This window comes from Aquarana catesbeiana, linkage group LG10 (genome assembly GCF_042186555.1).
Source record: "Aquarana catesbeiana isolate 2022-GZ linkage group LG10, ASM4218655v1, whole genome shotgun sequence".
In the NCBI taxonomy this organism is placed as follows: Eukaryota; Metazoa; Chordata; class Amphibia; order Anura; family Ranidae; genus Aquarana; species Aquarana catesbeiana.
The window spans coordinates 90,729,218-90,740,443 of NC_133333.1; the positions used below are offsets into that span (position 1 = coordinate 90,729,218).

Sequence of the window (11,226 nt, forward strand, 5' to 3'; positions counted from 1 at the left end):
GCTCATCACGATGATTGGGTCTCATTACTCCCGTGGGCAGAGTTCTCCCACAACAATCATGTCAACGTCAGTTCTCAGAAGACACCTGTTTATGGAAGACATCCTCAGCTCCCTCTTCCTATGACCCGTTCTTCTGACATCACAGCTTTGGCTACTGTTCAGGGATAATTCAATTCCTTGTGGGCTGACGTTCATGATTCCCTCCAGAAAGCTGCCAACAAGTTCAAAAGTTTTGCTGACCGTCGCAGGCGTAAGTCTGGCTTTCTACCAGGAACATCAGACTCCGGGTTCCTTCTCTCAAGTTTGCCCCGAGATTCATTGGTCCTTACAATATAATTTCTAAGCTGAATCCTATTTGTTTTAAACTCCAGATCCCTAAAAGCCTCAGGATCTCAAACTCCTTTCATGTATCCCTTCTGAAACCTTTAGTTTTCAATAAGTTCTCTCAACCTCTCCCTACCTTGGCTCCAGTCTCTGAAGATGATCGAGGTTAGTCAAATTTTGGATTCTCACTTCTATAAAGGTGTCCTTCAATATCTCGTGGATTGGAAAGGTTTCGGTCCTGAGGAGAGATCTTGGATTTCTGCATCTGAAGTCTTCGCACCTCGTCTTCTGAGGAAGTTCCATTTGAAGTTCCCCTCCAAGCCTGGTCCAAAGCGGGGGAGGGGGAGGCCTCGTAAGAGGGGGTACAGTCATGACCTTGCAGTAATACATTCATGACCGGTCTGTCTCTTACCTGGTCTGTGTATCAGCCTTGAGGCTTGTACTCTCACACCTGCATGCTTAAGTAATCTTTCCTCTGTGTGGCTCCACCCTAGCCTCAACAGGAACCACTATTTAACACAGTATTCTCCAAGCCTGCCTTGCCGTGCAATATTGTGTGTTTGGCTTGTGCTCTAAGTTTGTCTCTGTCTCTGTTACCGATCTTGGCGTGTTTCCGACTATTCCTGTCTGCTTGTGACCCTGACCTTTGGCGCGTTCTCGACTATCCCTGTTTGCCTGTGTTTTGGCATGTTTTCTGTTATCCTTGTCTGCTAGTCGCCCCGACATTTGGCTACCTCCTTACTATTCCTTGCTGTCCTGGGCTGCTGTTTCCTCTCTGTCCTCCTGTAGCCTAGCGTGAGCTGGGAAACCCTGGGGGCTGCGACCTGGAGCCAGTTGCAGCCCAGTCCATCCTCACCACCAGAGGCTCTGGTGAACACCAACTGGCTCTTAGACTCCGCGCCCTGGGGAATCTATGCTCTAACTCACTGTGGGATCCGTGTTGGTGCTCCAGGGGACCTGCCTTCCTGAACCACCCCGAGTTCCATCTGCAGAAGTCAGCCTTAGGGTCCACTATCATAGCGGTGCACTCCTGACCCCAACGGGGTGCATCTGTCACCTGGATACAGGTGACCTGACACCCTCTTCCCACCCCTTGGAAGGGCGGTATCCTCAGGTGGGCGGTCCTCTGTTATGGGGTTTACTCTGAGAAGTACAACGTTTTCCTCTTTGTTGCTGATCAGAGGATTCTTCACCTTGAATCTTCCTTTCCGCTTCTTCAATAGCTGTCCAATCACCCAAAACTCACCCTTCTGGGGGGTAGGTATTATGGGCTGGGTGGTAGGTGGGTGATCCACATTTACATCGACATTTTTGCTTATAATGGAAGAATCTTCACAATACTCCGGGTCCTCTGTTTACAGAGGCTTCTTCGCTTATCATGGAAGAATCTTTGGAATACTCCAGGTGGTTTTCATGAGCCATAAATTCCTCTACTGTCATACTAAAATATTCAGGTTCCGTGAGAGTCTGGAAAGAGAAAAAGACATTCGTCAATGTTTCTGATTGATACAGAAAATGGTGACAAAGCTTGGTGACCCCAACCCCCAATGTGCAGCAGATTATACCAAAAGGGATCTTTCAACCCCAGCTCCCTCTAGTGATCACAAGGAGCACTGCATTAACACACCCTTTGCGTATATCTAAACCCAAGAACAAAAAGGTCATCTATTCCAGCAAGGCTCTTGCATGTGGAGGCTGTATTTGTTTTGGTTCTTTCAGGCTAATTACATTTTCTGCAGGTACAGAAAAATACCTAATAATTCTGTCAGAAATCCAGTGACCTTGTAAGTTCCTGTGGCCTGAGCTGAGATCTCAGTGTTATCCGTTGTTACAGCTTCTGTTTGTGTACTACAAAGCAACACCCCTCTGTGTAATGGAGATAAGGCGAGGGGAAGGTGTTTGTAGTTCTAATCAGGCTAGGGTGACAACACTTCCCCATAAATACAGTGAGTGCATGTTGTCAGCTCATAACAGGAAGTGTGTATCTGGTGGAATTTTCCAGAATAAAGCAGGTCTAAGCTGTGCACCTGACACATACAAAATAATTATTGCCAATAATAAACAGAATTCCTTCAGACAAGTCCCCAAACAATGTGATTGTGCAGTAACCACAAAATCACAAATGGGAGAATTCTGTACAAAAATACTTCTTAGATGTTGCTGAAACTCTCCCCTCCCCCAATATACATGGACCCCATCCATTATTCATATACTTACCGGTTTTGGTGCAAATGCTGGGGGTGCCGTTCTTTTCTCCACCTTGGCCCAGTCAGTCCACTCGAAAAATGGGTGCCGTCTGATGTCACGTACCAGGTATGTCCGTGTATCACTTTCTTCCCATAAGAGCTGTAAAGAAGAAAGAAATATGATAAGAAACACTGAGAGAACAATAACAAGATGTGAACAATAGAACTCCCCATTGTAATATTTGATTCTGACAGTGACATATTTCAGCTTCAATGATTTTGCTTGTAAACCCGCCACCATGTGATTGGATCGGTTCGTAGCATGGTACCTTATTTGTGTTATGTTCGCTCATGAGAGGCTTTAAAGGAAAACTAAAAACACAACTAAGGATATTTTGCAATGAACTGTTATGATAAATTTATAAAACGATCTTTCTATCAAATCTGCCACTGCCATGATTTTTTTCTTCCACGGATGACAGTACCAGGGGAGTTCTATATGCTGTCTGTGTAAGGAAAGTTCTCAGAAATCTAATGCTCTGTATGTCATTTTTGTTGGTGTAATGTCTAATGCCGCGTACACACGGTCGGACTTTTCGTCTACAAAAGTCCGACAGCCTGTCCGACAGACTTCCGGCGGACTTTCGGCGGACTTGCAGCAGACTTTCTAACGAACGGACTTGCCTACACACGACCACACAAAAGTCCGACGGATTCGTACGTGATGACGTACACCGGACTAAAATAAGGAAGTTCATAGCCAGTAGCCAATAGCTGCCCTAGCATGGGTTTTTGTCCGTCGGACTAGCACACAGACGAGCGGATTTCGGGTCCGTCGTAGTTACAACGTAAAGATTTGAAGCATGTTTCAAATCTAAAGTCCGTCGGATTTGAGGCTGAAAAAGTCTGCTGAAAGTCCGGAGAAGCCCACACACGATCGGATTACCAGCCAGCTTTAGTCCGTCGGCGTCCGTTGGACTTTTGTAGACGAAAAGTCCGACCGTGTGTACGCGGCATAAGACTCTTCTACTGCTAAAGGGACACAATAGCTGCTGCTTTCCTTATGACAACACTGAGACTGTTCAGGGGGACTATAAGTAAAGGCAGATCCTTCCACTAAGCAGTCAGTGTACTAAAAGTATTGCTATGAGCCACATGAATGTGTGTCGGGAAGAATGTACAGTTGTGTCTTCTGAACTCCTAACAAGGTCTGTATAACTTTGAAAGGGATTTGTCAGTAAAGAAAAGGCAAAGCTCTGTGTATACTCACCATAGCTATGAGTTCAAAGAGGTAAATGTCACATGTTTTAAACTCAGAAATGGCTGTCGTGAACAAATCTCCATTCTGGTCTTCCTTGATCTCGCGGAAGTGATCCGGGCTAACGGCCATCTCATACAATATCACTCCCAAGGAGTAATAGTCCGCTGTTTTGTTGTATGCGCCCAATCGCTCGACCTGTAGAAACATAAGGAGATAAAAAAGGATGAGAACATTCCTAGACCAGGCAGAGGACACAGATAACTCCATGGTGACATATGTGATGTATGAAGTCTCCTAGGAGTCATAGAATTGAGCTCAAAATACATTAAACTAAGGCGGAGCTTGTGAATGTTGGGGGTGGGGCTTAACACATTATATATATATATATATATATATGTCAAAACTTTTGTTTTCTAAGTTTTGGATAGAGTACGGAAGGGTTGAGACTCTGCCAGTTTATTTTTGCTGTCTGTGTGCCATCGGAGGAATTTCCCTTCACTTCCTGTCCCCAAGATTGAAGAGGAAGTAAAAGGAATTCTCCCAAAGTGAGGGAAACTCTAATCTTAGGATCTTGTCCCCAAACCGGTGTCACCATTGGAAGACTTTCCCTATATTCCTGTTCTGGGGACAGCTGTAACATTTTGCATTCTGCTGCATTTTCTTTCTCGCTAACAATGATCACCAGTACACATAAAGAGCGTGACTTCCCTAATGAGGGCACCAATAAAAACCTAACAGAGGGTCTAATCCTATCCATTTAGGCTGCATTCACACATGGCCGTTTTGAGCTTCACATTGCGTGAAGCTTGTCACCCAAAAAAAAGAGTTCAGGAGCTTCTTTTAGGCAAAATTCTTTATGCAATGCGGCAGTGGCGGTGCATCCATAAAGGGTGCACGGGCGCCGCCCCCTCTCTATCACCATAGATAGATTCATGCATTGCATGAATCTATCTATGGTCGCCGCTGCCACCCTCTATTCAGGTGCCCGGCCCCTTTTCAGGAGCCAGGAGCCTGAATTACAGCGGCGGGGTATTTTTTTTAAGCACCTGATTAGAGCAGTAGGCTCTAATAGGCGTCCAAAAAGGTGAACAGCGGGTGCCATGCTGGGCCGTCACAGTTCACTCAGCTTTTTTGTTAGGAAAGCAAATGAATATTCACTTTTCTAACACTGAACCGCCTCTCCGCCAATCAGGTGCTCGTGTCTGTTACCTATCACCTGATTGGCTGAAACGACAGGTGCTGTGATTGGACACCTATCGGGCATCCAATCATAGCAGAGGACGGGAAGAGAGGACGGTAGAAGACATCGAGGAGCGTGGAGGACATCGCCGCCGTGACCCGCTGCCCCACCGAAACAAGGTAAGTGCCGGGCGGACAGGGGGATGCACACTGGCAGAATTTGATGGGCACAGAGGCAGCAATTGATGGGCACAGTAGCAGCAATTGATGGGCACACTGGCAGCAATTGATGGGCACACTGGCAGCAATTGATGGGCACAGTGGCAGCAATTGATGGGCACACTGGCGGCAATTGATGGGCACACTGGCGGCAATTGATGGGCACAGTGGCGGCAATTGATGGGCACACTGGCAGCAATTGATGGGCACACTGGCAGCAATTGGTGGGTACAGTAGCTTCGTTTGATGGGCACAGAGGCAGCAATTGATGGGCACAGTAGCAGCAATTGATGGGCACACTGGCAGCAATTGATGGGCACAGTGGCGGCAATTGATGGGCACACTGGCAGCAATTGATGGGCACACTGGCAGCAATTGATGGGCACACTGGCAGCAATTGGTGGGTACAGTAGCTTCGTTTGATGGCACAGTGGTGGCAATTTATGGGTACAGTGGCTGCATTTGATGGCACAGTGGCGGCGTTTGATGGCACAGTGGCGGCGTTTGATGGCACAGTGGCGGCAATTGATTGCACTGTGGCTGCTTTTGATGGGCACAGGGGCTGCGCTTGATGGCACAGTGGCGGCAATTGATTGCACTGTGGCTGCTTTTGATGGGCACAGGGGCTGCGTTTGATGGCACAGTGGCGGCAATTGATTGCACTGTGGCTGCTTTTGATGGGCACAGTGGCTGCGCTTGATGGGCACAGTGGCTTTGTTTGATGGGTGCAGTGGCTGCGTTTGATGGGCACAGTGGCTGCGTTTGATGGGCACAGTAGCTGCATTTGATGTGCACAGTAGCTGCATTTGATGGGCACAGTGGCTGCAATTATTTTTTTTTTTTCAGTTTGTTTGCGCCCCCAAAAAAATTTGAGCACCATCCGCCACTGCAATGCGGTTTACCATGATTGCAGTGCAGTTAATCACGTGACAATCGCAGCAGAACCGCACTGCTTTTTTAGGTGCAATTCAAATGAAAATGCAATTCAAATGCATCTGAAATGTGCATTGCGCGATTTGCCATTCACACCTGGGAATTTGGAAGTCAAGATTCAGAACGCTTATGTGTGAATGTGACCTTAATGAAAGGGGAGCCCCTTTATCTCTTCTCTATATCCCGTAGTAAATATTACAATTCAGTCTAATATCAGGATATCCGGAATCTTACCTCTGGGGCCATATAACCGCCTGTACCCACAGTTGCCGTGAGCGCCTCTATGTTTTCCCTCCGTGAGATGCTGAAGTCCGCAATCCTGACGTGTCCCTCGCTGTCCAGTAGAATGTTCTCCGGTTTGAGATCTCTGTGAAGAAAAGAAGTGAACTGTTAGCTCTGCATATCCCACATTATATTAACCTCATAACGACCGGTGCACGCCGATGTACGTCGGCAGAATGGCACGGACAGGCAAATGGGCATACCTGTACATTCCTTAGAATTTGCCACCGTGCCATCGGGTGCGCGGCGGCGTGCACGCGTGCCCGTCGCGAGCTCCGTGAGTCGGATCGTGTGTCCCGCGGACTCGATGTCCGTGGGGATACCCGCGACCATCTCACAGAGAAGAAGAACGGGGAGATGCTAATGTAAACAAACATCTCCCCATTCTGCCTAGTGACAGTGTCACTGATCATAGCTCCCTGTAATCTGGAGCGTGATCAGTGATGTGTCACACACAGCCCCTCCCCCCACAGTTAGGATCACTCTCTAGGACACACTTAACCCTTCCCTAGCCCCCTAGTGGTTAACCCCTTCACTGCCAGTGTCATTTTTACAGTAATCAGTGCAATTTATTCGCACTGATCGCTGTATTAATGCCAATGGTCCCAAAATTGTCCGATGTGTCCGCCATAATGTCGCAGTCATGATAAAAATCGCTGATCGCCTCCATTACTAGTAAAAAAAAATTTATAAAAATTCCATAAAACTATCCCCTATTTTGAAGATGCTATAACTTTTGCGCAAACCGATCAAACGCTTATTGCATTTTTTTTTTTTTTACCAAAAAATATGTCGAAGAATATGTATCGGCCTAAACTGAAGAAAAAAAATGTTTTTTTATATATTTTTTGGGGATATTTATTATAGCAAAAAGTAAAAAATATTTCTTTGTTTTCAAAATTGTCGCTCTTTTTCTGTTTATAGCGCAAAAAATAAAAACTGCAGAGGTGATCAAATACCACCAAAAGAAAGCTCTATTTGTGGGAAAAAAGGACGTCAATTTTGTTTGGGAGCCGTGTCGCACGACCGCGCAATTGTCAGTTAAAGCGAGGCATTGCCGAATCGCAAAAAGTGCTCTGGTCTTTTGCCAGCCAAATGGTCCGGGGCTTAAGTGGTTAAAGAAAGAAAAGATACAAATATACATGTATACAAAGAAGAATGAAGATTGATGGGTGGACATTGGCTTCTTTTATATCTGCCTACAGGAAGATCTCTGTTCCGGGGTTTCCAGCTCTGCCCACCTGCTATATTCATCATGAAGAGGTCTCACTCCTCTTGCTGGATTTTGTATAAATCGTACATTAAGCAGAATATGGCATGAGCAGGGAGATTTCTGCAGCAGATGGAAGGAGACAGCACAACTGGGAACGCTGGTGGAAAGTCTTCCTGATTCAATAAAACAGCAGAAGCCAAGGGGAGATTGTTAGTCAGCTAATTCTATACTTACAAATGGGCGATGTCATGAGCATGGATGTATTGCAGTCCACAAACAATCTCGGCAGTGATATGTCTGAAGGAGAAAGAAAAATATGAATTAGTATTTAAAATCATCATAGACCAATAAAAGATAAAGATGAAGAGACTTCCCCCTATAGTACATAGGGGTGTGGTTGGACGGGGCTCAGTGGGAGGGGCCTGGCTGTGTCACTGCCTGTTCTCAGTGGTCAGTCACCCCCGACTCCATCACAACCCTGTCATTGGACCCCCGACTCCATCACAACCCTGTCATTGGACCCCCGACTCCATCACAACCCTGTCATTGGACTTACCTTATCCTGTCGTAGCCAAATGGAGCTGAAGTTTCTATCAGTTCCCGTAGATCGCCGCCACTCATGAATTCCATGACAAGGAACAGATCAATCTGTGTGAAAATAAGAGATAAAGGTTACATTAGAGACAAGTAAGATTTGACTTTGTGGAGGAATTTAGGAAGGCACACACACCGGCACACCGTGCAATGTGGAATCTTCCTCCGAGAGAAGAGAAAAATAAATAAAAAGACTTACCTTCGTGTGGAATGTTCCATATAGATGAGTGATATATGGATGGTTCCTGAATTTTTTCAGTATGTCATGCTCTCGAATGTCATTGATGGTTTCATATCTTCCTGGTTGAACAATCTTTACCGCCAGCTTCTGTTGAAAGGAGGGATGGGAGGCCAACACCACCTTCCCATAGGACCCCTCTCCAAGTTCATCAAGGATGGTAAAATCTTCCATTGAAAATTTGCATGGCTTCTCCTCCATGCTGGATGGGACTGGTGGAAATGTCCCATGGACTGTGCGCTCAATTTCATTGGCCGTTGGGTCATTTTCTGGGGAGAAAAAAATAAAGCAATTGTTTATATTCCTGCTATTTACACATCATTTATTGATGCTACACAGAATCGGTGGACATATAAAATGGTTGTAAACCTCAGACATGAAATAGGAACAAAGTACATCCCTCTATACTGTGTACTTCTTTCTATCCAAAGCACTGAGTGTAATTTCTTTCTGCTGCCTGCTCCCTCTGTTATCTACAGGATCCACTTCTGACAGCTTTTCCTGATACCAAGAGAAATATAATGGCTGGAGAGGAGAGCTCCAGTACACAGCCTGTGATTGACAACAACAGCTGTGCTTGTTCTCCTTGTAGTGTGAGGAGGGGGGTGTCCCTTCCCTCCAATTAGGGCTCAGAGCTCTTCTCCCTGAACCATGTACATTCAGATCCCCGACCCCTGCTTTGTGTTGCTGAGAGATGCCAACATATTTTATGTACATTCTAAGGTGTACAAGTCTGTAGAGGACAGATGTCTGCAGATAAACAGGTACAACTTATGTAGGAGAATTAGTTTAATCTCTGTGAGTCCAGTCTCTTGTGTATATGTAGGTTGTACAATCACTTTAAATGCGTTTCCTTTTACATATGTAAGTGAGTTCTGGGCCCCGGGAGTCCATTTTCAGTGCTCGGCTTTCTGTGCCAGGACTAGTGTAAGTGCTTCTAATTGGCCACCAAGAGATAGACATCCTAATGTGATCTCCGACTGTGCTGAGATTTTGGTGATAAAGACCACCGATCTGCTACATTACATACGCAGGCTGTGCTTCCTCCTCAGTATATTTGTGATTTACTCTTCCTCCCTCTCATTGCAATCCCATCATTCTGCTTATCCTAATTAATAATCATTCCAATATTCTATATTGGTTTTATCTCATCCGATCTTCCCTTAGAGAACAGCGGGGCTCTGACGGGTCCATTTCTGCACAGTGAGTGAAGACAGACTTGTCATCCGCCTGCTCAGCAGGAGGTCAATGGAGCGATCCCCCACTGAGCTAGTGGAGTCCATCCAGCGGATCCGCCCCGTGTGAAAGGGGTCTGAGGCTCCATTCACATCTATGCATGCTGCTTTTAAGCATTTCTGCAGTGCTTTTCGCTATGCTTTCTGCCGCAATTTGCCATTTTTTTATGGGTTTTTTTTGGGGGGGGGATTTGTTGTTGGGCAGATTTAAAAATGCAAATTGTGGCAAAATCACAGCAAAATCGCGGTAAAGACGCACTACATGCTTCTCTTTTGAAATCTTTTGAAGCATAAAAAAAGGAACAAAGCACATTTTTGCGTTTATAAAAGTCCCTGACACTTTCCAAAAACGCAAAGGCACAAAAATGCATCGATGTGAACATGTTCCATAGGAACCCATGTTAAAAAAAAATGTTCGGCATTCCTGCAAGAAGCATGAAAAAATGCATTGGTGTGAATGGAGCCTAAGCTTACAGTGGGGCTGCCTGTCAGATTTGTACATCTCCTTCACACCTGATAGCTGTCACCTCACACCTGTCACCTTCAAATCTGATTGGCTGCCCAAGTGTTATGAGGGGGGTGTGTCTCACTGTTGCTATGGAGATAAAGGGTCTCGCTGTGTAATTGGTGCCTCCACAGAGGGCCGTACAAGCCCAGAGGACCCCCCGCCACCAACAAACCTGTCCAGGGGATTGGCAGGAAAGCTGCAGGTATCGGGGGAGGGGAGGAGTCTGCAGAGCCAATCCAACAGGTAGGCCATGTGATAATGATCAGTCCCCCAAGGAGCTTACAATCTAATCTCCCAAACTCACATTCATAGACATACTAGGCCAATCTACCTCCCTGTCTTTTTAATTTTTGTACAAATAAAATGTATTTCTTCTTTTAATTTTTTTTGCTATTAATTTTGCCCTTAAAATCCCATCTATACGAGGTTCTTTTTGTATTATTTAGGGATGGTGGCAATTCTTCACACTAATTCTTGAGAGTCTACTTGTTTACATCTACCTCCCTGCGTGTCTTTGTAGTGTGGGAGGAAACCCACGCAGGCGCAGGGAGAACATGCAAACTCCAGGCAGGGGGGGCGCTGTGGTTGGGAATTGAAGCGATGACCCCGGTGCTGCCAGGCAGAAGAGCCAACCACTTCATTCCTGTAACTTGGTGGTGGGACTGCAGCTTCTTGTTGTATGTTTCTGTACAATGTAACAGCTCCTATGCTGCACTGCATGTGGATGAAGCTGGACTGCTAGGAAGATCTTAGTCTGCCAGAGACAAGCAGGTACTCATCGGGCCGTTTTATATTTAAATGTCATTTTATGAAAAAGAGAGAAATGAGAGTGAAAAGAGAATCGTTTGTAGAGAGAGGGAAGATGGTGGGGGGAGGGGCGGTGCTTAGAGGATATTATGGGATAGAAATCTGCTGATGGAGCTGGTGCCGGTCTGGATACTGGAATGTGGGAGGAGCTTCATATTGATTGTGGGAGGAGCTTATTCATAAAAGTGCGTTGTACCATGTGACCTCGGTAGGGGTATAGTGGTACCATTATCTCACTCCTGATGAT

General features: G+C 45.9%; 1 protein-coding gene across 1 annotated transcript; it reads right to left on the minus strand.

Moving 5' to 3' along the window:
• Positions 1–1,656: 1,656 nt before the first annotated feature.
• On the minus strand, positions 1,657–8,913 carry LOC141109850 (protein kinase C theta type-like). Its single transcript, XM_073601107.1, has 7 exons — positions 8,391–8,913; positions 8,154–8,245; positions 7,832–7,894; positions 6,337–6,469; positions 3,781–3,966; positions 2,542–2,670; positions 1,657–1,791 (listed from the first exon to the last, which is right to left on the minus strand). The coding sequence occupies exons 1-7, from the start codon at positions 8,628–8,630 to the stop codon at positions 1,657–1,659; spliced, it is 978 nt and encodes a 325-aa protein (XP_073457208.1). The 5' UTR covers positions 8,631–8,913.
• Positions 8,914–11,226: the final 2,313 nt, after the last annotated feature.

What these genes read in the sequence shown, in the direction of transcription:
- LOC141109850 (XM_073601107.1), bottom strand. Translation starts at nt 8,630, where the DNA reads ATGGAGGAGAAGCCATGCAAATTTTCAATGGAAGATTTTACCATCCTT. An exon ending in ATGGAACATTCCACACGAAG is followed by an intron (nt 8,246 to 8,390) that starts GTAAGTCTTTTT and finishes ATTTTCACACAG; the next exon opens with ATTGATCTGTTCCTTGTCAT. An exon ending in TTTGGCTACGACAGGATAAG is followed by an intron (nt 7,895 to 8,153) that starts GTAAGTCCAATG and finishes TTTCTCCTTCAG; the next exon opens with ACATATCACTGCCGAGATTG.